Here is a 25697-nt window from a genome sequence, read left to right as displayed (position 1 = left end):
TTTTGCAGCTAATATATTTCGCTTTCTGCTTTAGATGTGGTAGCACATCGCCTTTGGAGTCGAGACTTTCTACTTCGTGTGCACTAACACATTGCCTTTGGTGCCTAGATCACAGGTCTCTTATGACTCCCTGTTCCCCATCATTCCCTTTATACATCTTAGTTTTTTTAAATGGGAATGGAAAATCAAAGAAAAAAAGTAACAAACATCCTTCTGTTCCCTTAGATTCACTAAAACCCACCTTTAAACCTCATTGAGGGGCCTAAACTAAGTAGCAAGCGTCTGCTCTGTGTTGGGCTTTGCTGTTGAAACTCTTGTGTTTCAACTGTGTGAAAGTTGGGAAAAACTGCACGTGGGATAGGCAGAATTTAAATTTAATTTTTTTTTTTTTTGTAAGGTAGAGAACAGGGCAATGGTGTGAAAGAATGAATTAGTTATGGCAAATCTTATTAGTGCCCATTGTAAGCAGAGATGCAGAGGCATATGGGAGCACTTGCAAAATTATTCCTTGTTTATTCAGCTTTGTAACCGAAGCAAATTTTTTTGCATAGTGTCATTTATTTGGCAACTGGAGGGGTGTGGAAGGTGTGTGTGTATGTAGCAAAAAAGGGGGAAGGGGGAACACAGTATTGGTATTCCATTAAAACTGATGCTTGGTGCTTTGTTTGTCAGGTTTTGGCAAGGCTTTTTGCTTTGAAAGCCATTCAGAGAGGATCGGAGCAGATGGCAGGGAGATCCTGTTTGTGTTATTTTTGGACATTCCCATTGAAAGTCTCAGATTGTTGTCCTTTTTCTCCCCTTCCCCCACTCATGTATGTTTTCTTTCTTCCTTCCTTTCCCCTTTCTTACTTGGGAAATTTTTTTTTTTAAAGCATATATTATTAATTACACAACATCACCTAAAAGTCGGGTGTGTTTCTGATGAACCAAGCTGTAGATATTTTATTTCGGTCTGCCTAGATTTGGAACAAGTTGCAGGGGGTACTGTCTCTACCTGAAGCAGTACGAGCAGTGTTAGGAGAGCGAGTTGGGTAGGGATGGGAAGCCAGACTGCCATTTTGGTGGGTTCAGCTTAATAGCAGCATGTCTTCCCAGCAGACCAGCAGCTGTATGAAGCCCAGGCAGCAAGTTTAGATTGAGGGTCTCTGATAGAATAACTTTAGTGACTTGCGTGACACGTGCTCATGACCTCCATCCTTCTTAAGTCCTTGTAGTGGAGAGGGCCAGCTGCAGATAGAGTGGTAAACTGAACTATGCCCTGGCTCTTCATGGTGGTCTTCCCATGTCACTGGTGAGATTCATTGGTCTTAGGTGGCCTGGAAGGCTTTTGTTTTGCCATCATCTTCCCCCAGATTGTGCTGGGAGGAGAAAACTTCATTACTTTGCATTCCTAGTATAAGCAGTTTTCCCAAGCAGGAATTTAGCTTCATATAACGCCACTGGAAATGTCTGCAGTGCTTTTCATGTGGAAGTCTTCACCGAAGCCCTTTACAACCTTTGTGAAGGCAATCCAGCAAAGCTGAGCCTGGTCCAATCAGTTAAAGCACTTGGCTAGCCCAGGTCTATCAGTGAGGATGTGCACACATAAAGAAGGTGGGAGGTCTTGGCTGCAGTCAGTATCCAAAAGTTCAGGTGATTCACCCGAAGCTCATCCAGATGATTAAATCTCTTAAACTAAGCTGGAAATCTTGAGGAAACAAGCTTTCTCATGCTTGTTCTCTCAGTGGTTATTCCCAGCTAGAAGCAGATTTCTAAATACTCAGATCTTTTCATCAGCTGATATTAGACGTGTTTTTGCACAGGAAAATGGTCTACAAGGCCATTAAGCTTTGGCCCAGAAAAGCAAGGAAATGAACTCCACAGGCTTTAGTTTAAATACTCCAGACCTTTATGACAGCTCGGTGCAGGTTTCGTTTGAGTTCGAGGTGATGATTCATGTTGGTTTTTAGATTGCTTGAACCTGTATACCCACATCCTCAATTTTTTTATATTTTGTTTTAACTGGTGCACTGAGGGAACCCACTTCAGAAACACTCATTTCAGTCTTAATTGTATGAAAGTTCAGAAGTCTTTCACTTGCATTGGAGCACTAGAGTTTCAGTGCTATAGCAAGAGAGTTCTGCTCAGACAGTAGTGAGTGACCCAGGATGCATGCAATGATGTCATCTGAAGTGCATTTCACTGGCTAGAATAAGCTACAGAGGAAGAAAAAGAAAACCAAAACCCAAACCAAACCTCACCTTCCTCTTTCTGTTACCTCTTGCTAGATGATGAACATCCTCTTGGCAGGATTTTTGCTCTGCAGCGCTGACTTTTACGCCTGCCTTATTAAAGTTTGGCAGCTCATTCTTGTTACCTACTGGATGAGCCTTCTGCTCGGAGGACCTTCCCCTGCTCCTGGGGTGGCACGGCTGTTCTGCCCGGTGAGGGTTTCCCTTCAAGAGCTTCCAGCGATAAGGGCTTTCCTGGTCTGGCACGCTGAGAAAGGAGCAAAACAACAGTCTCAGCATAGACAAAAGGAAAACTCGACCTACTATTTATGTAGTTACTTAAACATGATTTAACTTAAATAATGCACACTGTGACTTGGCCGGGGGAGAGGGGGAAGGGGAGGAGAGGGGCTTGTTTCTAATGAGCTGGGAGACAGCACAATTAATTACATATGAAGGACAGATAACAGACAGCAAACTGTCTACTGTAGAGAGAAACAAAATACCGACGTGAACAATTAAAGCATCCACGTGACGGAAGGGTCAGCGATTTCTCATACAGCGGGCGGCTGGGCATGGCCCCAGGAGAGCCACAGTGGATGCTTGGCTGAGCAGCCAGCTTGGGGGGGAGGCTGGGCTGGTGTGGACTTTCGGGGTCCTCTGCCATCAAAGTTGAGCAGGCCCTTCTGAGGCTGACAGGCTGCGCTCTGGGCATTATTTTCATCACGTGCGCTTTTGACAGCGGAACCATTAGCTACTAATCTTGCCGACATGTGAGACGGGGAGGAGAGCAGTCAAGGTGTTATAAAAAGAGGAAAGGCTCCGTGGGCAGTTAGGTACCTGCCTCAGGATGCCACCAGCCACGTGGAGGAGAGCTGAGATGGTGGAGGCCTTCCTTCCCTCATTTTTATTTTTTAAAAATGTGTTAATTTTCCTCATTGTCTTCCGGACATGGAAGTGCAAATCGCCTCTGTTGGTAATTGAATTCTTTGAGGAGTGTGGTCAGAGATTTGCACCCTCTCTGCTCCCCGCCAAAACTGCAATGGAATCTTGCATAAGTTATCCCCCACAACACCCCTTTCATCCTCCTCTCCCTGCCAGCCTGTCCCGCGGTCAGCCCATGGCTGTAAAGATTTGAAGGTAGAGGCCGATGGATTAGCCTAGGGAAGGGCCAAAGGTTAAATGAGCGGGGCTAGCAGCATGCAAAAGGCTACGATTGAAATATTTGCTGAATGCTGACAGGCAGCAGAATAGAGGCAGACAAGTGGCAAATTCCTGTTTTCTCCTCTAATTGAGAAAATATTTTGAGTGGTATTCAGGCAGGCTGCAAATTGAGACTCTGGGAAAGTCAGCCAGCTGGGGAGGGGAAGGAGGGGAGAACTTCAGTGGAAACACCATTCCCGCTAAACCTGTTTCCAAAAACTTTGCATTTACGCTCATGGAAATCCCTGGAGCCTGGTGCTTATGTTTTTCTCCGGCGTTTCTCCCATTTAACTGTGTCATCAAAACACTCCCCTCCTGAACTCCAAATGTCTCCCAAGCAGAATTTGACCCATTCCTGATGTTTTTGCAGCCACTGAAGTCTTGCTGTGTAAGTCTAGCTTCTTGCATGGCGGTGTTATCATGAAAAATCTGGATGCTGTGAGGATCCAGCTATCATCTGCTGGTCAGGAGGTGAATGAGCTGTTTCAGCGCATGATGCCAATGAGATTTGATGGTGTGTCAGTAAAACATGACAACTTCTCAACCCTCGAGTGTGTCCACTTGTAGTGTGGAAAATAGTCAGCTGCGTTTCAGGCCTGACTGATGTGTGATGCCTGTGTGCCTGGGCAGGGCTCTTACAGTCATTGCGAAAGTGAAGGGAGAGAAATTGTGTTTATATGGTGCGTCACAGGTCGGCTGCGCCGAACCCTGCTTTGGCCCAGCCCTTCGGCATCCCTTGCTTGCTTTTGGGTGGGGGTGGGAGGTTCTGGTGGCACCTGGGAGAAGGAAATTCCAGCCTGATGTGACCAACAGCAGTCAGCTGGCCTTTCACACCCTGACATCTTCCTCCAAGGGGTGATTTAATCCTGCACATCCCCTCTGCCCTAAGCCTTCTGCCTCCCCCTTCCCCAAATGCTCACGCTAAAGTTGATAATGTACAGAAAAGGTTTCAATTAATGTAATTTCCTTCTTTCTTATAAATCTGTGGTTAGTTAAGGAGCTGGGGAGAAGGGGAAGAAACATGTAAAAACAGGCACTTTCTTGAGCCAAAAAGCAGCACAAGGGTCAGCAGAATTTACATTTGCTTCTATATGCTCATGCCATAAAACTTGGAGACTGGCTTATAAAATGTTTTCCAGTGAACACCATAGCTGCAGTGGAGGAAGATTTTGGCAGGGTTATACCCTCTTCGTGGCCAGCAAGTTGTGTTGTGTTTGGACCCTTGAAGTCTTATGTGCTCCTTAAAGATATCCAAGAGATAGTTGGGAACTTTTTTTATAGACAATATGGGCATGTTTAAAGCTTCAGTGTTCATTTGCAGGTCCAAAACTTTGTTGTTAAGCAAAGGGAAAGAGAGCTTGCCTTGCGCTGTGGATCGTCTTCAGGTGGGACATGCTGAGGTCTGCCAAGGTCTCCTTCTGCTCACCTTACCTTACAGCTGGCCCTGGAAAGCTCAGTGACCAGGTTGGGGTGATACTCCTGCTCCCAGAGCAAGGCAAGGGACAACTCTTTTCCAGGTGCACGGCTGCAAAGCCGGTGGTATGTTGGGTTGCTTGGCACTGCAGATCTGTGCCTTGATTCAGGAGTCCTTTATTATGAGCCCTGTGATGGGAGTAGGCAGCACATTCACCACCTTACAGTGGGAAAACTGAGGATCTAACGTGCCTCCTCTCTGTGTAATGCTCTGCATCAGCAAGAGCTGAAAGTGAAGCCCCCAGCTCATTCAGTCACCAAACCATTCTCCCGCCTTTAAATCACGGGTCTGTCTTGACCTTCCCGTACCCCCCTCCGTTGCTGCCCGGGTTGCACAAGTGAGAACAAAGTGACACTTGTTTGCCTCATCCAAAGAGCTCACTCAAGCAGGTGATTGTCTTGCCTCCTTTTTCAGCCCCAAAACAAAGTGTTGAAAGTGTTGTCCTGGGATGTAAAACATCCCGTATATTCCCCTGGGACTGGATTTTTGCTTTCTGAGTGCAAGTGGCACTGAAAGGAAAAGAGGTCAAAATTGCAGGAGACGGGAGAATAATTCCCAGGTGCTGAAATCAGGAGAAAGATGTGAGCATTCATCCCCTGTGCTCCTCACGGGGCAGGGAGCAAGGGAGCTTTAACAGCTCTAGCTGCAATTCCTAAAGAATTAATCCTTCATTTGCAACCCTGCCAGACAAAAACTGAGCAAGAGGATAAGAAGTCAATCAAAATCAGTTAAAAACACCTTGTTGCTTATTTGGCCTGGGAATGTTGAGAGGCCAGCAGATCCGAGACCAACATGAAACTCTGCCTTGCAACAAAGATTATGATTCCCAGCCGTGAACCCCTGTTCACCTCCAGAAGGGAATTTCCTCCCTTCTGTGTTCAGCAAGAGAGGTTTGGTTTTATTTAATCGTGTATATTTTCGGCACATGTGCTGCATCACATTTGCATGAAGGTTTAGGTCTTAAACTGCAAAACTGTTTAGACCTCAAAACCCAGGTGCATCCAGTATGCAAGCCAAAGAATTGGAAACATGGATTTTGTGCTTCAAATGAAAATATCAATCCATTAAACTTCCTCTATTTTTATTTCCCTTTGTGCAAATAAGGGATAAGATGGCACACACCATCCTCTGTGTCAAAGGACTTAGTTCCTAAGGTCTACAAAGAGTTTTGAACCCCAAAGTGATATTGAAATGTCATTTCATTTTATTTGGCCTGTTCTGGTTCTCTCAAAATGAGAGAAATACAAAGAGATATTAAGTCAGTGATGCTTTTGGGTTTTGTTTGAAGCCCCAGAAATGAAAGTGGGCTGGGGGAGCAAGACAGGAAATATAAATTGAAACTAAAAAGGGGACATGAAGAAGCCCAAGAGAAATGGAAACTCTGAGCTGGTGGCATCAGCTGTAACGATCTGAAGGTTGAACTCACCCCGGAGTGGGAAATCACACTTTTTCATGTAACAAAAAAGGAAGAGCTTCCCTCGGGGGACTGGTGAGTCTGGTCATGTCAAAGGTTTTTGTTTCTAAAATAATACCCATAATATCAGCCCCTTTTAGTAGAACTTCTTTTCTAAGGACAGTCTTCAGAAATCAGTTTTTCAGGAGAAACTGAGGCTCACAGCTGTAACCCAAGTCATCACAGATTATTCATACATGACAGTGCTGTTCCAAAAAGCTTAAATTTCACAATTTCCAGGGTAGTGCTTTATCCTCCAGGCCATAATGTTTCTCCAGGGTCATCTACCCAGTTGCTCAGGATTTTATGTTGAGAAGAACCAGCTTCTGACCCAGAGTTTAGAAATTTTCCCCATACATACACAAAGCAAATTTATTTATTTTTTTTTCTTCCCTGCATGTGGTTTCTGCTTCTCAGTGGCTCATTTCTCTGGAAGAGGTTAAAAGAGCCTCCTGCCAGCCCCGTGACACAGTCAGTGAAGAAGTGACGGAAAACAAGTCTGGGTAAATGTCTTGTTTGGGTGTTTGTAAACTGACTCAGCAGCCCAGACCTTGATTTTTATCTTCTCAAATGGGTGGGTGGGAAGGATGGGTGATAAGAGTTCAAAGCAATGCAGTTGCTAGCATCTGGGGCTGAAAGAAGGGATGGTATTCACAGTAAGGACTGTGAACATTGCAATATTATTAATTCAGTCACTTGCCCCACTGCTGTACCCTTTTGTGGCCAGGACAGTGGCTCAGTTCACTCCCCTTTCCTACAGGACACTTTGCTTCTTTGGAATATTTTAGGAATGATGTACATGCTTCATCTTTCCCCCACTGACTTTTCTTGTTACACCTGAGGCAAATATGACGAGCAAGTGTAGGTAGAAGTGAACACTGAACATGAAAAAGATGGTAAAGTAACATGGGTGGGAGTTGAAGAAAAGGAAGATTTTGGTAAAAATTGATAAGTCTTTTTGGAAAGACCTCACTCAGACTTTGAACAACAACAAAAAAGTTGTCCTCGCCTTCCCCAAAAGTATAATTCTTTTGTCAAGCAAAGAAATTGGTCTTTGGACATCCAAAGAAAAATCTACAGTGCCTTTGGGGAATTTAAATGAAAATAAACACGGGGTTTTGGCCACATTTGGCTAAATAGGGAGAGCATTGGGCTTTTTTTTTTAACTGACAAAATTATTAAACAAAGTCCAAACTTCTAAACTGAAGATTTATAAGCATTCAAGTTCCTCCCACTGGTTTGGTTTAGGCCTTTGAAACTCCAGGCAGGCAAGGGAGGAGGCTGGCTCCAGCAGGCAGGAACCGTGGCCGCTGTGGCGCTGCCCTGGCCCTGCTGTTCTGCCGGGGCTGCCCCCAGTCTCTGCTGGGAATTAAGGGGCTTTCTGTCGTGCTTTGTCTCCTTTGCCACAAATTAAGCTGACCGGCCAGCGCTGGTTATCTCCTTGTGCTGGCCACTGACTTGCTTATTATTGCTGTGATTCCTGTAATTTTAGATCCAGCTTTTGCAGAAACGTGAAATGATGTGTTTCTGGAGTGGCTTGGGGCTTAAAATCTCCTGTCAGAAATGTGAGAGATGGTACCTGCTGCAGAAGCCACCCTGAGAGCGGGCATATCAGGGGATCTTCTGGGGCTTTCACTGCCAGCCGCAAGATGAGAAGCATCCTGATTCTCTTCACAGGATGAATTGGTTGGTTTTGTGGGAAACTGAGAACCCAGGGAGGTGCACAGTGTTCAGGAGTCAGCTTGGATGCCATTAGCTCAGTGTTGGTTGCCCCCAGCTCCCACATCTCAAAACAAAAACACAAAAAACTCCACCCCACCCCCACCTCTTCCCAGTTTTCCATACTGCACCCCCTTCCTTTTCACTTCATAGCAGTTCATTGTTACCCCTAACTGGGGAATTCTGATTTAATGGTGTATTGGACAGATTGCACTTGACACCGTTCCTCTTTCCTTTCGGCCCATTTCCATAGAATAATGTAAGATGATCTTTGGCAAGTCCCCTTTTGTTTAAAAGAAAATCCGGACAGGGGAATCAGATTGATTGCTGGCTCCATGTGCTTTTCTGTTCACTGGAACATCTTCCCATTGTAGTAACATCAAAGGTAAAGACTGAGGAACTTGACCCGGCAGGTGCCAACTCTTGGGAATACAACTGTTCAGCTGTAGGAAATATCTCTGCTGCAGCGGCGCTGTGGAAGCAATTAGGTAGAGGATAATGGATGGGCTGCAGTAAGATAGGAGGGAATGACTCCATGGAGGTGCTTTGTGGTGAGATCATAAACCACAAGAGCAGAGCGTGGATGGGCTGGTGATGTCAGCCGAAACCTGCAGTGGAATTTGTCTCCTCGCAGAGGACTTCTCTCTGGCTTTTGTTGTTGTTGCTGTTTTTAACAGTTCCCAAAGTAGGAGGCCCCACTGTGGAGTGACTGCATCAGCAATAAGGTCGGAAATGCTGCTGTGTTTCGGTTGTAGGCAAACTTCTGGTTTCTGTTTCTACAGTCACAAACTATTTTGCACTCACAAAGCATTTCTTCCTTTCAGAAGGCTGCAAGCAGGCTGCTCGGATGTGGAAAGAGACACTCTCTGTTAGTAAGGACCAGAAGCCCAACTGCTGGAAAAACCAGTACAGCCTTTGCTTTGGTCCCCTGTTATCTCTCTCTGCATGTTACCTACACACATGTGCAGATGCAGTTGCAGAAAAATGGGGAGCCTAAGGCAGGCAACACTCACTTTGCTCAGTTGTTGCAAGCAGAGGAATGATCATGCATGAAAACATTCAATCTGCTCAGCTTTGCTGTGTTGTAGGGTTGGGCTGTGATGGGAAGACGTAAGCGTGAATCAGAAGGTACTGTCTTCAGGCAGGATCCTCTCTGTGTTTGTGAGGGACTCAGGTGTAGGCACACGGCTAATGGAAGGGCTCTTTCCCTAATGGTCTGTGCAGCAACACCTTTCCTTCTGGGAAGCACCTGGGGCTTCTCTGTGTTTGCATGCAAGCCCTGCTGCCTCGGAAGGAGGGGGTCTGCTCTTCCTCTCCGGCCGCCTCTCCCCGCAGGGGCTTCCCCACAATGATCTCATGGAGCTCTAATGGTAATTATCATTGCCTCATGGCTCAGCGGTGTCTGCCTTGAGACAAACGAACCGTATGGCTTTTGATACCTATCTCGGTGCGAGGCACGTGTTTTCGCGCACACGCTTCTGTACTACCCGCAGCTTGCACTCTGCAGACAAACACGAGCTGAATTCTGCTCCCAGTTCTTGGAGGTAAATACGTGCAAAACCAGCTAAGGGAACTGGAAGGCAATTAAATTCCTTATCACCTCATGCACCAGCCTCTACACATGTATGCAATGTCTCACTGCAAATTAAAAAAAGAAAAAGCAGTAAAAGGTGTTGAAAAAGCAGTTTCCTTACTCCCTTTTCATTCTGCAGAATAAATGGCTTAATAGTTGTCCTTTTTAGAAAACTGTTCTTCAAATTAATCTAGTTTATTTTTTTAATCTTGAAGTTTTCATTTCAGCTTGAAGAACAAACATAACTTCTGTTATTCCCACAGCTTCACTCCCAGACTTTCTCTCCAGCCTGGCACAAATGTTCAGTGATGGTGAGACACGCAGTTTCTTGAGCTACCCTCTTTTCTTTTTCCTTTAAAAAAAAAAATTCTCTGCCTCAGCACCATGTGGGGCAGAAAAGTTTTCTGTGTTTAGCAAAGCAACATGGAAATAACGAGGTGTTTTTGGGATCATTTTTCTTTTTCTCTTCTGGTTTCTTTTTTTCCTTCTTTTTTTTTTTTTTTTTAATTTTTCCCCTTTACTTTCCTCTGGTTTTGAAGTCAGTGTACATCAGAACCCAGGGCAGACATGCAACTCGCTCCACACTCAATCACATCTCTCCTTGCTTTTCTGCCTGTGCTGTTGTATAAAAATATAAGGTGGTTTGGAAGGTTAAGCAAAACCTCAGCCCAGCAGCACAGTTGTGCTCTGAAGAATCTGTTGGGTTTTTTTTTGCCTCCAGCCTGGTTCAGGAGATGAGCATCTCCCTTTGCCTTCTTTGGCTGGAGGCTTCTCAGTAGGAAGCTCCTTGCTGGAGCATGGTGCCTCCTTGCCAGGGGAGCAGAACATGAGCTGATCTTTCTGAACAGGTTAAATAAACAGGACTGTGCCTGGGTTAATTGTCACTGGTTCTGCTGCTCTCCATTACTGATCTATCTGGGAGCCTAGCCAAGGAGCAGATGCGAGAGACAGCATCATCACCTCCCTCCTCATCCTCATTGTGTCTGGCTTTATCCTTCTTCTTCCTCTCCCCCAACCCCTTTTTCTTTTTTTTTTTTTTCCTAATTTTTTTTCCCCTTTGGCTGAGCAAATAGGCCAGATGGCAGTGAGGGGAACAGACAACAAGTGAGCCGTGGCATATGGGCAGCCTGTTTAATTTCGACTCCTGTTGGGAAGTAGTTTGCAGGGAGATAAGTTACAAAAGCAGAAGAGGAGGAGGCGTGTGTGTTGGAGGGGAAGGACAGGAGGAAGGGGCGACCTCTTTTGGGATCAAGCAGCCCAGCTGAGGGAGGCTGGAGCACAGGGGACCGAAGCCCTGGTCACATTCCTGACACAAAGCAGTAAATTAGCTTTTTCCGTGTCAGTTTGTGTAGGAAGTCTTGTCGGCTGCACACGGGGAAGAAAGATGGAGATGTCTGTCCCCAAACAAGGAGGAGAAGGAGGACATGTCTCTGATTTCTGGTTCGCTCACCCTCCTCCAGGCAAGCTCCAGCCAGGCTTAGGAGGAGGGATGCAAAGAAGTTTGCCCAGCTGCAGGAGAGGAATCACGTTGCCCACAGTGATTTTTATCTGTGCATATGATTGTGTATGTTTTGCTCAGACATTACTACGGGTATCAACATGAGCTTATCCATGGTAGATTTCTTTGAAGCAGAAGGCATGAGTTTGAAAGTTTTGTTACAAACCTAAGTAAAAAATTGACACACAGAAAAATGAAAGGCAGCTTAATAATAACAACGTAGTTTACAGCTACTGCCTTCCCCCCTCCCTTTTCACACTCATATTTCTCTCTTCTGTTTTGCTTTTTGGATTCAATATGTTAGCTATCAACTTCTTGCTATCTATTCACATCGTTCATGCATTCTGGATTTTGCTGACTGAGACTGAAGTGGGTCTTGCCTTGAATGTATCTCAGCAACTGAGGGACAAAATTAGAGTTAATTACACTAAATTATATATGTGTGAGACTTCCTGGCTTCATTTTTGTGAACTGGGACTTTGGTGGTGGTGAGGGGGATGTTAGGTGTACTTTTCTCAGTTTTTATAAATGTGTTGATTTTGCATCAGAACTTAGTTAAAATGTAGTTTAAAAAATAGCTACACAGATTAGGAACTTAAGAAGTTTTATTCTTATTGATGCCTAATGAGATTTGGGGTTCCTTGGTACAGGCTCTAATCTCCTTCACCCCAGAGATATTTTTAAAAATCTCTCATTTCGGCCAACAACATCCGAAGTTTTTTCTATTTGCTCCTCTTCAATGGGAACAAGCATGGAATCCCAATACAGTCATCGCCAGTGTGCACCGTTCAGGGTTCTAGGAATATTATCAGCATCCTGACTGGTGGCGCAGGACTCCGGCTTGACACGCCCTTAGATGGGGTTCAGCTGTGAGCTCCATGCTTGTGCTTGGCACGGTGGGAAAACTCTACAAACCAATTAGCTCTGGAAATCTCGAGCCCTGTTGGCAGGATACAGATGATCCTGGACTGGAGTTTCGCTCTGCGTGTACACAAAGAACTTTTTATACAACATTAATTCTGCAGAGAAGTTTTTATTCACCAGAGAGTCTGCAGAGAAATGATTATGCATTGCTGGCTTGGTGGAGCAGAATTTTAACTTCCAGATCAGGCATTCTTCCACTGATTAGTTTTAACATGAAATAGAAACACAAGTCTATGATTTATTGGTGAAATATTTAGGATAGATTGTTGAATTATGCAAATAAGAGTTTAAAACAGGCAAGCAAGCAAAAAAAGAAAAGGAAGCTTATCCAAATAAAAGCCTGGTTTTCCTGAATTTGACAAACACGCATTTGGCCTTGCCAGATATCTGAAACAAAATTCGTTATTTCAGTGAAAAGAAAAACATATTTTAAAAGGAAAGATTTCAACTTTATTTTCCTCCCAACAAACTTAATCTTGAATCTTTCTCCATCTGATCCCTACAAACTCTGTTTGATTTGCAGCTCTAGGAATTGCTGCAGCCCTCCATCGTTTCCTACGATTCAGCTACCACATCTTTGGGCACTCACCCAACTTGGCTGCAGTTTTCCTCTTTTTACAAATGCTGATCAAGAAGTTTTTTGTCTTACTGTTGATAAACCAGGTGGGGACCTCTCTGGTCTTCCTACCTGGGCTTGAATACCACCTCATCTTGCATTGCAAGTAGAGTTGACCTTCCATCCTACCTTGTGCTGGAGTAAAAGCTTGTTGAATCTGCTGTTCTTGCCTTTGCCCAGTTGCCTTCTGATATCTAGATAACATGCTCACAAGGTAAAACTAGAGCTGTCTTCTCAGAGGAGATAAGGATCATGTTCATAGTCTCTAAGGATTCCAGAATTGTTACAGTAGTAGTGTAGGCTTAGTGAAGTAAAGGATGAGAAAAACATAAAGTTTTTTTGTGGAGCTAAATTACCCAGTTTCTGAGAAAAAAATATGTTGAAATTACTGTGTCCTAAGGAACACTTATTGTTGTTTTCAGTTTCTGTGCACCTAAGTTTCTCCAAATTTGAGGGAGGTTACTAGCTCCCACAGCCGTATCTGTTCTGAACATGAGTGCAGTGTGATGCTTTAAAAGCAAAGTTCATTGGACTTTGACATGTCTTCAGTTAAAACACATGGGAAATGTGCATCAAAATCTATAGATGGCTTTGAAAAATTCAACCCTTTCTCTTCATCTACTCCCATTTCAGCACAAAAAAAGAAGCATTTTTCAAGTCTGACCTCCTCTAGTGAGTGCTCTGTGTTGGGCTGTGCAGCTGAGGAGGAGAAAACTTGCAAGGTCTGACTCTTTCAAACATGTGGCAGCTGAAAAGAAGATAATTAGGACAGGCAAATCCAAACAGTATTTTTGCAAATGGTATTTATCTTTTTTTGTGTGTGTGTTCTAATTCTCCACCTGCCTTCAAAGGGAAGCTGATAAAAAGGATTTGCTTGGCCTTTTTGTTGCTGTAGGGGGAAGGGTGCCATTTGTGTACGGTGCTGCAAGACAGATGCTGCAGGTGAAACTGCCCCAGAGGGGGCAATCCTTCCCGGAGGGGACAACTCCGGGGACCGAAGCACTTCTTTTTCTTTTTTGCCTCTTTTTGGGTTTGGTGTGTTGTGGGACCAGGTCCTTTATGATGTGGGAGCAGACAAGGGTTTATGGAGCAATCAACTCCATCAGCAGCAGTGGCAACAGCATAATGCTTCAGCCTTTTGTAACAGATTTAGTGTATGTATGTGAGCTGAAAGTATGGCCAGGAGGGAAGGGGATGTGAAAAGTTGGGCTTTTATTTTTTTCCCTTGGAAAGAGCCTGTCTGAGCTCCTTTATGCTTTTCAGGCTCAGAGATGAGAGAAAGCGTGCGTATGTGTGAGGGCATGCGCGCGTCTGTGCCCATACAGTTGCTCAAGTGGGAAAAAAACCCATTTGCAGTTCACACAGGAGGAATTTCTGATGGAGACAACAGTGCTAAGCAGAAAGGCACATCCTGATCTCTAGCAAGTGAAGGGCACGCTCGTGCACGCATGCACACACACACATATACTGTCCGGGTGCTCTGCATAATATGTGCAAAGTGCTGCCCTTTAATGAACGTAACCTATGGCGGCTGGGATGCAGCCGGCCAGACCTCACCATTAATAAACTGGGAACATTCTTCTCCTTTTTAGTCCCTTTCAATGCTAGCCCTGTGGTTTGATCTCCCTTGAATGCTGCTCCCCCTCATTTGGGGCTCCAATTCTGAGAAGATTTGGTGCATTGTTTGAGGTCGCAGGATGTCGGATTGATTTCGAAGCTTTTGTATTGACTCCGGGCTCCTGAATGAAGCTGTCATGTGTGTCTGTGGTTGGCTAGCAGGCTGTCCGGCTGCAAGCTGTGCCTTCCTTTGTTGTTTAGGCCTCATTGAGCTGAGGGAAGAGGCTCATTTCAGGGTGATTTACCACCACCCAAACACCAGCTGTCTGTTGTACTGCCGCTTGCCTCCCCCTTGGATTCAGTTCTCGTTTCCCTTCGTTTCCCCCTTCTCCTCTCCCACTCTACCACTGTAGGCACTTGGGCACTGGTTCTTCAAGATGCGTGGATCACCCTGACAGAACAGTGTAAAAAACATAAACACTGAGTACATAGTTCTTCCCAACATCATTTGTGCACCCATGGAGAATTTTTTTTTAGAGTTCACTGGTGCAGTGCTCTGTGCATGTTTTCTTCTTGGTGAAACACTGATCTATAGCCCAAAGGGAAAAAAAAACCAAAAAACAAACCAAATAAAAACACCATGTTTTGGCTTGTTATTAAGTAGCCCATAGTGAAAAACAGTAATGATTTTATTTTAAAATAACCATTAAGCTCAGTGGCAGGTCAACAGGCGGAATTGTACAGCATGCCTGGGGAAGGATGTCAGGGGAGGTAGCTGCAAATATGCTCTCTGGTCCTGGAAATGCTGGAATATTTGGAAGGATGGAGAAGGAGTAAGAGAAGGACAGCATTGCCTCCCTACAGGCTTGTCATTCCTGAGCAAGTATGGTCGCTGCATTTATGGAGGTACTTTGGTGGTGGCTGGAGACTACTTTGGTGGTGTAAGACAGGAGAGGAGGAAAAGCAAAGAGGCTGCAAAGCACTGATCAGCTCAGCTTCATAAAGCTCTTTCAGAAAAGCACTTCTTGAAAAGCCAGGCTGCTTCAGCAGCTGAAATGCTGATAAAAACCTTGGAAAGTCCATGCTGGAAGCTGTGCCTTTCCCCATGTTACCATGGGCCAAGACTCAGTTATCCTTTCTGCATCTCACGTTTTCATCTGTTGGTGGGGGACATTTTGAGGGTATTGCGAGGCAGGAGAGATAAAGAGAGCATGAACGGCTGAAACTCAAGGCCAGATTTGGCCAGTGAGACCTTCTGGGGTCCAAGTAGAGGTAGGCTGCACCAGGTCCATGGGGGTGAGGCTACTGCCAGTATTTTCGATGGCTGTTGCGCAAAACCAAGGAAGGCTGATGGGAAATGAGCAGGTCAGAGCCCAGATGGACCTGCCAGCAGCTGCAAGGTGCACGGCACAGTGCTGCTAAGCCAAGCCAGCCTCTCTGGCTGATCTTCCCAGTCGCAGACTTTGGAGAGTGGGAGGAAGACAGGATCCTTGAGTTAGTCCCAGCCAGCTCCTCCTGAGCACAGAGCCTGGCAGCTCCGCAGAGGCCCACTGGTGCCATGTGTGCCATGTCTGACTCCTTTAAATGGCGCTGGCAGCTCCACGTGGGACCCCTCTGAATAACACAGCAGCACCAGAGCTCACTGCAGCCTCCGGGGCTGTCCCAGGAGCAGTGATTTTTGTGTGCCCCTGCACCTCCCCCCAGAGTTGCTGGCATGAAGTGAGTCATGACCGGCCCTCATTTGACTTCTGGTTGATGCAGTTTGGAGTTTCTCAACCACAGGCTGGTAAAACTAGTGACTGATCAGCTCCTGTCACCCATGCAGCAAAGGTAATTAAGCCTGTTACTATTACTATAATTATTTTTCTTCTTTTTCTGCAAACTTCGGCCAGCTGCTGGAGCCTGTGGTACAAGGAGGAGGGTGAGGCCAGCAAGACTCTCTGTAAGAGGTGGGATAACAGGACCTATGTGCTTTGCCCTTCAGTGCTTGCCGAGGAACCTTCCTGCTCTTTGCCTTGGAAAGGGAGATGTCTTGATGATGGGTGGCAGCTAGCAGAAGGCAAAGCGAGCTACTCCATTGAAAATTCCTGTGCCTACTTGCTTCCAAACCAGAGCATCACTTCAAGAGCAGGTGGCACAAGTGTGTTAGTAGCAGTACCTCTGTGAGCTTTCAAGACCATTGTGCTCCTCCTCAGTCCTGTTATTAAAAGACCATGAAACATAGAAATGATACTCTATAAATTAAGACTGAATGTCTCTAATACTCAGTGAGATGAGACTCCTCTCTTTGCACTATTTGCAATGTTCTCCTCTCCCTCCCCTGCAAGCACCAGGTGCTGCTGGAAGAAGGAGGGAGGGGTATGTTAGGAAGCAACAACCACAGCAGGGAAGACCCAGTGAGGTGTTTTAATTTCTTAACAAACTCCTTGGGCACTAGAAACTGTAAAATAGCATACAGATAAACAAACAAAAACTCACTGACCCTTCCCACCCTGGAGGGCTCTGTTTCAGATTGCTGAATAAAAGCTGAAGTTGCATATGCATGTTTAATGTAACACAAGGCGTGCGCTGCGGAAAAGCATGCTTTCTTCTAATCTGGTTCCAGACAGAAGCATCCAAACAGAAGCCCCTTTCCCTATCCCCAGTGAACTACTTGGTGTATGCAAGGAAACCCCTGAATGACAAGGCCTCCATCTGCTCTTGAATGGAGTTGCGACTGGCTGCAAATGTTGTCCATATGCTTTTTTTTTTTTTTTTTTTGCCTTTCAACTTAGCTGCCTAATGTTAGACACCTATCCCCAAATTAAGCATCTGCTCATAATAGGCTTTCCTAAAAAAAGGTGGAGGTAGTAGCTAATTCAGGCAATGCACATTAAGAGAGGTGCATCTGCAGTTGAAAAAGGAGATAGAATTATTCATCCAGTGCATTGCTTTGCTTTGCTTTGCTTTTTAAAGGAATGGTAGAGACCCTGCATTCTTGTACTGTCAGGGAAAAAGGAAAAACTGTCAAGTTTTAGGTTCATATTCTCCCTTTGCTTTTGATTTTCCAGTTGATTATGGGCAAGATCTTGCAATTCCTCTCTGTTAAAAAGAGCTGGTGGTACTTAACAGCCAGACAGGACAATGTGGCCATGGTTTGCCATAAGCTCAGCTCAGGTTGCATGGCAGTATATCCTAGAAGCCAGAGTAAGGTCTAAAACTGGGAGGTTTTCCTTGGTTTGTGGTGTAAAAAGGGCTTGAGTATCTTTTTCAATATCATGACTTTACGGTGGATACTGAGACAAGCTGACCATCAGCAAGTCATGTATGGATCCATTTTCCTAAACATAGGTGTATGTTGCTGCTATAGGCACCCTAAGGTATCCTGGCTGTCCATCAGCTGCCAGTTAGGAAATGTGTGGGTCTCCCTTAGGTCCTTTTTTGTCTCTAACTTGTCTCACATACTGTGGGGTGTCTAGAAAGTCTCCTTTGGTTAAATAGACAAGTCTCTCTAAGTGTCTCCCTATGCCTCAGTTTCCTATCTCTAGCCTAATAATTTAATACAATTACTTTAAATTTTGGTTTAATCACTTTTTTTTTTTCTGGGGAATGGATTTTGAATTTAAGAGATTACACACTAATTGCTGAAGGTCTGTAGTAATGGGGAAGAGCACAGTACCTTTGATACATGGGAGTAACAGGCAGAGGTTGCCAGTTGGGAGTAGTCCCCTGAAAACCTTGAAGTCTGACAGGCTGCAATCAGCCTCCCAAACATTGCGTGTTTTGATTAGGTGCCAGGTGTAGGTAGAGCCTTTTCAGTGTCTTTTTTTCTCCGGTGTCTCTTTTGGAAAGAGGAGAAAAGATAATTTTTGCGCATTATCTGACCTTTCTGGGACTTGTGAGGAGCTGGGGTCACGAAGTAAGAGACCTCACGACACCTGGCAGGTTGCAGGCTCTCCCAAGGCAACCAGAAGTTTATCTGTCTGTTTGTAATTCCTGCCACCAAGGGTCATCTCTCTGCTGTGCCCTGACATTGAGCAATGGCTGCAATTCCTTTTAATTGTGCCCTTTCCCTTCCTCATCATTTAGGGCAGAGCGCTTCCACTTGGCTAAACTCATTAACTGCTTTAATGTTGAGGTCTCCTTTTCCATATAAATTCATCCAGCTGAAATCTCATGACTGTCCACGGCTGCACGCAAGCAGATTCTCCCTCTGTTGCCCAGCAGATGCTGCAGTGTTTACTTTTCAGCTGCAGACAGCAAAAGTCTGAAAAAACACAATGTGTGTGTGTGTCTATGGGAAAGCAAGTAATTGTGATGGGTTTATGGGGACTCAATTGTCTCTGCTACTGTTTGAGCTCAAGGAGCACTTTGACCAAACCTTGAATCCCAGCCCCTTTCTGTCATGGTGATTTGTCAAAACTTCCAGGTCTGATAAGCTCCAGAAATGCTTTGGTGAAGATCCAAAGCGACTCAAATAATCCCCGGAAAAGAACGAACTTAACATGAGCGATTTTGCTGCTTGAATCACATTCAGCCAACCTGATGGGTTGTCAATGAAAAGGAGGTGGTTGAGCTCAGCTTATTTCCCAAATAATGGCTGTAGGCAAAAGGCAGGAGAGGTGACCTTGTTTCTTTGGAAATCTCTGTTGACCCTAGCATGTTATCGATACTGCAGGGTCTGCACGAGCAAACTGCAGTGTTGGCTGAGGGTGGGCTGTTGAATTCCTTGCAAGGACCTGCCATTGGTTATATGGACCAGTTGTCTAACTGAGGACAAGCCACACCTGTAGACTTTACTTCACAAAATCTAGCTGCACTGGAAGCAAGTAAGGACTGACTTGGTAATGGTGAACAGAAATGCTGGTGAATGAGTTTTACCTCGAGTCAGTCCAGTTCAGTAATTGTACTCCTTGAGCGTGGTAGGCTTGTCCCTGTTCAGGTGTGTGTATGAGAACACTGGGTTAAAATAACCTTTTCTTTTTCAGCTTGGCTTGCCCATATTCCCACTGTTTTTCTACACAGCTTGCTTTCCTTCTGCCCCTATGTGACATCCCTGATGCTGTGATGTTTGGCCTTTGGGCATATCTCCTTGGCAGCCTGGGAGCTACCCTCTGAGGAAGGGTGTCTCCCAGCAATGCTGGATGAGCCCACAGGCCTCCCTTTCTTCCTCTGCTTGTGGTCATAAATAAAAGCCTCCTGGTCTTCAGTGGCTCAGATTGTGCTGATATTTTTCTTGCCTTATCTCTTGTAGGGAAAAGTCATTGGAGATGCAAAACTGCTCATGAGTTGTGGTTGCAGAAAAGGGAAAAACGCTCAAGCGAAAGACTCAGATCAGGTCAGTCAATGTGTACCTTAACTGATGGAAATAAAACGTGTTAACATCTGATTGATTTGAACTGTGCTGTTGCATTTGGGGTTCCTGGACACAGAGTCTTTGGTGTGGCTGACAATGATACAACATTAATATTTTTCTATTTGTTATTTGAAGAAAAACCCTCCAGCAAGATCAGGGATTCATTGCACTAGGAGCTGTTAATGCTCTTGCTTGACTTATTCCCTTCTAGTTTATTTATTCATGAATTCTCTTCTTTTATAAAAAGTCCACTCCAGGCAATGCCTTTCTTAAAGAATATTGCACTTTTTGCTGGCTAAATGCATGCAACCTTTGGTCTCATACTGTAGCTGCCTGGATGGGAAGTAGTTACAGAGAAACATGCCATTCGTTGCACGCTCTTGTTCTGAAGTGACACTATCACAATAACACTCTTTACTGAGGTTCCTCATTATAGACGTGTAGAAATTTGTTCACAAACTGATGGCCAGGTTTCAATATTCATTACTTGGAATGAATGGCCCCTTATTATAAAATTGGTTAAACTGATGTCTGTGGGACCACTTGTAGGGTTCAGTAACTGCAAGCGAGGTGGACTGCACTCTGAACAGCAGCCACCTGGTGGTCTCGTCCTGCCTCCTACCATTTTGCACCTATTCAGACCAGATGCGTTTGTCCTTTTCAAAATTTTCAGTTATTACAGCCTTCTGGCTTTGTAGGTAAAGTTTGAATCCAGAGATCATTCATTCCAAAGATGAAATAATATTCGTTTTGAGCAAAAAACTTTTATAAATATTGAGTCATCCACTGTTAAATGTGGTAGGCTGAAGTAGCTGATCTCAAATATCAAATAACTTTGCTCTTTGGTGTACCTTGTGAACAACCTGTGACAAGGTATAGACCTGAAGCAGACTCAGTGTCCACAGAAATCCAGGAACTCCCAGTAATCTACTGATGGGAAAAGAGATGAACTCTTAAGCAGAAAAATGTTTTTAAATTTCAGCATGCATGTTCATCAATCCTAATTAATAACGATGCCTCTGAGACTTGTTTTGTTAATGTCTGAGAAGATCTGAGAACAGATCTATCTATTCTGTGGTGGACTTTGTTGTGAGGAACACTGGTCACATTCATAAATGCTTTCTAAGATTGAGCCTTTCATTGTTGTTCTTTTTTCTTCTTTAATTAGTATTTTCAAAATAACAAGTCCATTGTCATGAGATATACTATCAGTTCGCCATCGAGACAAGGATTCATATCACTTTTCTTTAAATAATAGCTTCCCATTCTCTCACATACAATCTTAATTTTCTCATGTTCAGGTCTAACACACCACAAGAAAATTAATTTAGAAATGAAACACTTTTACCAATTTTATTCTTTTGTATTTTGATGTACTCTTGTTGAATCACTCTTGATTTACAGCAGGACTAGAGCAGGATCAGACCACTTGTACTAGTGATTAAAAATGAAATGGGAACACCTTGATTGCAAAGAGGTTTTATGAAACATGATCTCTAACAAACCCTAAGCGTTGGACCTAAATCTCATTGACGGCAATACTTTAATTATAGAGTAAGAAATAATTTTTGGAGGGAAAAAAATCACATTCTCTTTTATGTTTTCTGGGACAGTAATAAATTTTTATTTGCATTCAGTTACTTCCTTAAATCTAATTTTTGATGTCTAGTGATGTGTTGACCATCTCAGTAACTCTTTTTTTCTGTACCAGCATAAACTATTGGGCAAGTACTTGCTCCAAAGGCTGTAAAGCTCATTTGTTGTGCCTCTGGCAGGATCCTGTCAGTATTTCAAGGGACAGGCTGTGGATGGGGGAAACTAGTACAGGGGGGTGAGTGGCAGCATGGAACATTTGTCTGTGAATGCAGGACCTCAGCTCAGCTTATAAATTATCCCCTGGGCCTTGTAGATAAACACAGACTTCTATGGTGGCATTGGCTGGGAAAGACAAACACTTGCCGATGATTGTAGGCTAATCCTTCAGGACACTAATTGCCAGAAAACCAAGGAAGCATTATTTTAGGAACAGCTTGTTTCACTTTGTGAAGGGGAAAAACATTGCACTGGATTTAGTTTTGTTTGCTGAGCTTTACCCCCTCCTCCTGCATCCTGTCTCAGATTTTAATGATTTACCTTCATCATTGTTGTTGGGGGCTTTTTCTTTCTCTTTTTCTTTTGGTCCTGCTTTGTGTTTTCCTGTGATGCCTCTGTAAAGTTGTGTGAAAAATGCAACTTAGTTTTCATTTTCATGAAAGCACACATAAACAGGCATGTGGGTTTTATACCATTAACTATTTAAAGATTTGGGACCAACTAGCTACATTTTGGCTGAATTTTTGTGGAAGGGGGTGCCTTGCAAAGGTTTGTTGTTGGGTTTTTTTGGGTTTTGTTTTGTTTTGTTTTGTTTTTTCCATTTTTTCAAGGCAATTTGGAAACTTGCAAGAAGTCTTAGACAAACTGCCCCACCAGTGAAAATCCCCAGCTGAATTAAGTCATTACCCCATTGCTGGGGATTTAATTCACTGGCATTTCTCCAATGTGCCTCTAGAAGAGAAGGCATCTTAACCTCCTTGATCTGAGACCTGCTTCCCTGAGTATGGCATCCAAAGGCACTTACCTGCATGGTATTTTCCATGGTGCAGATCACCAGTGTGTAAATCCTGCCCTGTCACTGTTGAGGGCATAAGTCCAAACAGGCTCACATGGGCCTGGGATTTCACAACAGTCACAAGGATCCTAACCTTCATGTTGGATTTGCACCAGAGCAAGAAAGGGACTGGTGATCTATGTTGTGTGGCCTCCCAGTCCAAATCAAACCCTACAAAATGAGGCAGAAAGATAAGCAGTGCTATATAAATCCCACAAAAGCTTTGAAAACCTCAAAGGAAATGGAGCTGAGCACCCTGAAGAATTAGAGTCCTATCCTCGATGGAAGGTCTTGATGAAGCTTTAGGTTGGTGAAGCAGGATGACTGAGAGGAGTCCCAAAATAGGGTCACCTCTTGGCAGCAAAACCCTTGTGTCCTTGGCTGCCTTTGCCACAGTTGCCAGTTGTTTGTGTGCTTTGTGGGAGTGAAATTCATCCATGCTCCAAGGCCCAGAACCAAGTCTCTGCACCACAAACATCCTACAGTAATTGTAAGGTTCATATATGCTCTTCAGAGTGGTTATTATTTTCCCAGTAATTTATGCCTCCCCATAAATTATTATACTGTTGCTTATTATTTGAGGTGCGTTGTTGCATAAGAATGGCAATCCTGGATGAGGATTTCCTTGTGCTAAGTAGTATGTTAACATAAAACATGGAAGATGTTTCTCAGGGAATTATTTAATTTCTGTACTTTCTGGGGAAAGTAAAATATCATTTAAAAACAGAGGTAAAATGAGTAGGTGGACAAATAACACGCATATTAGAGGCATGCATAAGGCTGAGAAACAGAAAGAGCAGAGCACTCCGTATTCTCAGCACATGCAGCTCTGCCTTCTTGAGGTTTAGTTTTATTTGTTTTCTGTTGCTTCTCCCAAAAGGTAGGCAGCTCATCAATGTTTAACTGCTCTTGCCTTCTGATTTTTTTCTTTTTAATCTTTGCTTAACTTTTCTGGTGGCTCGTGTGAGCTCAAGTGTTAGTGAGAACTCAGATCCTCCTGTCCTTCTGCCTGTTTGTTTTTGGTTTTAATGTGACAAATGTATGCCTCCTCTGGAAACTGTATCCATGCTGCAGAGTAATTATTTAGTGAATGGTGGATCCAGTTCGTGTTGGCAAGGATCAGATTAATCACTATTAATCATGACCCCCTCTGACAGTAACCTCATCCCTTGCCTAAGTACTGTTTTTTATTGAGAAGTAATAGCTATTCGGGGATGGCTGGGCCACTGCTCTTGTTGCACCGGCCTCAGGACTTCTGGCAGGAGGCAGAGGGACTCGGTTCAAAATTAAAAATAGATGCACATGGTCCACATTCCAGACATAAAATAGGCAGCTTCCCCTGTGAGCTTCTTCAGACTCATCTGAGTGTCCTCCTTTCCCCTGAAGCCTCCCGAAAGTTTGCCTCTTTCCAAAGGTTGAAATCAGTGTTGGAGATTAAATACTCCCTCTGATGTTTTTTCATTTGTCCACTTGATTTTCTTTTTTAAACTTAGGTAGATCCTAGTATAATCTGATGTACTTGCTGTCCTTGCAAGGATAAGATTTTAAGGTCTATTCTAGCAGTTGTGGCAGGTTTCAACAGCTGACAAGACTGCAGATGAGCTTAGCTCTCTGGCACTCCTGTTGTAGCAAGTAGACCTGAAACCAACCACCTTTTTTTAAGATTTCTGCATTCAATGAAGAAGCAGTGCGCTGTCGAGGTGAGGCACGCAGCATTGTTCACCTCAAGCACAAAGCTGCAAGGACTCCATCTTCTCTCTCCAGGTCAATGGACTGGGGATTAGAGGCCTGTATATATGTATATACATATCTCAAAATTTATCTCCTTACTACATGTGCCACCAGAGGTTTGCTGAGAGAAGACAGTAGTTTAATTCAGAATTGTTCTGTTTTTCCTAGCAATACAGGTTCTTTTTAAGAAGGTGAGGCAGTGCTGTCAATGGATGCCATCATTATTTCAGCAAAAGCACAAAGACCTAAGTACTGGATTGAAACAAATCTCCCCAATCCCCCACACACCAAAATCCATCTTAATTACTTTTTTAAATGTTTTCATTGACTATATGGAAATCCAGGACAAAACCCTGTAGAAAAGAGCAAAAGAAAGAAAAGTGTCTTTTGTCTCCATTTAGCTCTTTGATACCTGGAAGGTAGCAGTAGAAACTTGGAGCAAACCTGCCACAGTCTTTTGATCTCTGCCAAAGTGTTGTGGGAGTAATGTTGTTTAATGGTTGAAGGAATTTATTGAAATTTATTGTGAAGAATAAAAGTACCAGCAAAGACAAAGGGACCAATAAAAATTATCTGGTAAACCGCTGTCAAATTTTACATGCTCAAGGGCTACTGATAATTTCCCATCTTAAAATGGGGGTAGGAGGGAGGATTTGGAGGGAAGGGAAGGAGGGTAAAAAGTATATAAATAAAATCACCTCTTTAAATAGCTAACTGGCCTGGCCTGAACTCTGTCGGAGCTAAGTTCCTTTGGCAGCTGTAATATCTGTTGAGGGTGTAGCAAAGGGCTGAGACCAGGTTTTGGAGAATCTGCCTTAGCTTTGCTAGCTCTCCCTTGCATTCTTCCACTTGTCAGCAAGAAGCTCACTGAAGCATGAAATGAGGGAGTGCAAAGGCTCCCGCACTCCATCCAAGCAAGTCTGGATAACACCCCCGTGGTTAATGTTTTTCTCTGCTAAAAAGAAGTAAGGGTAATAAAAATAAATGAACACTTTGGCTAACTTGGAAATACATGGGTGGAAGAAAGCAGGAGGAGAGAATGTGGAGAGTGAAGGTATGCTGTCCACCATCTCTTCCTCCAAGTTTATGGCAGAGTTTGAATCTCTGGTTGATCATTGGATTCTAAAAATCTAAAACAAGAAGTAAAATACAAAGAGAGAGAATATTAAATGTCTGAGGTGTCTGGGCAGTAAAGCATCCTTAAAAATATTTTGTTTATTGAATAAAGCAGGCTAGGTGACCATACAAGGAGCACAGGACTGTAGGAAACTGTCCTAGATCATCCAGTCCTTTGGGATCTCAAGGAACTGTTACACACAGCACAACTGATAAACACATCCCTTTCAGCACTGGTACCTGTTAAAAGCAAACCTGTAGTGCTGTCATTATGCTCATCGCACCAGTTAATCTTTTACTTTCCTAAATGTTTACTCGTATAATAATTCTTCATCTTGTTCCTGATGCCAGATCAGAGTGTTTTTCCCGCCATGATATGAGTGTTGGTCTCATATAGGTGGACGACGTTTGCCTCTCCAGTCACCCACCACAATTTTCTTCTTGGTGGTGCTGTAGGGGGAAACAGTTCCACTTGATGAACCAAAATGCTGTAGAAAATTTAACCTTAGAAAACTTTTTTCAAAGCTGGAAATCTCATCCTCTCAACAGAATCTGGCTGGGGACAAGAGGTATTTGAAAGAAAGAGTCACCAGCTGCCTTTTCTCTGGACCTCCCAAATTCATACAGCAGTTGTGCTTTGG

At 44.0% G+C, this 25697-nt stretch overlaps 1 protein-coding gene across 5 annotated transcripts in view; it reads left to right on the top strand.

Annotated features, from left to right (window-relative positions):
• The window catches only part of SETBP1 (SET binding protein 1), a 267333-nt gene that overhangs the window by 31789 nt on the left and 209847 nt on the right, over nucleotides 1-25697 (top strand). For 4 of the 5 annotated variants that reach the window (XM_064439309.1, XM_064439306.1, XM_064439308.1 and 1 more), the window contains exon 3: nucleotides 19461-19544. The exons of the other annotated variant lie outside the window; for it this stretch is intronic. In XM_064439309.1, the coding sequence (XP_064295379.1) occupies nucleotides 19461-19544 (84 nt within the window). The remainder of the gene's footprint in view (nucleotides 1-19460; nucleotides 19545-25697) is intronic. 5 annotated transcript variants of the gene reach the window in all.

This window comes from Phalacrocorax carbo, chromosome Z, assembly GCF_963921805.1.
Source record: "Phalacrocorax carbo chromosome Z, bPhaCar2.1, whole genome shotgun sequence".
Classification (NCBI taxonomy): domain Eukaryota; kingdom Metazoa; phylum Chordata; class Aves; order Suliformes; family Phalacrocoracidae; genus Phalacrocorax; species Phalacrocorax carbo.
This window is presented reverse-complemented; position numbering and strand designations above follow the sequence as displayed.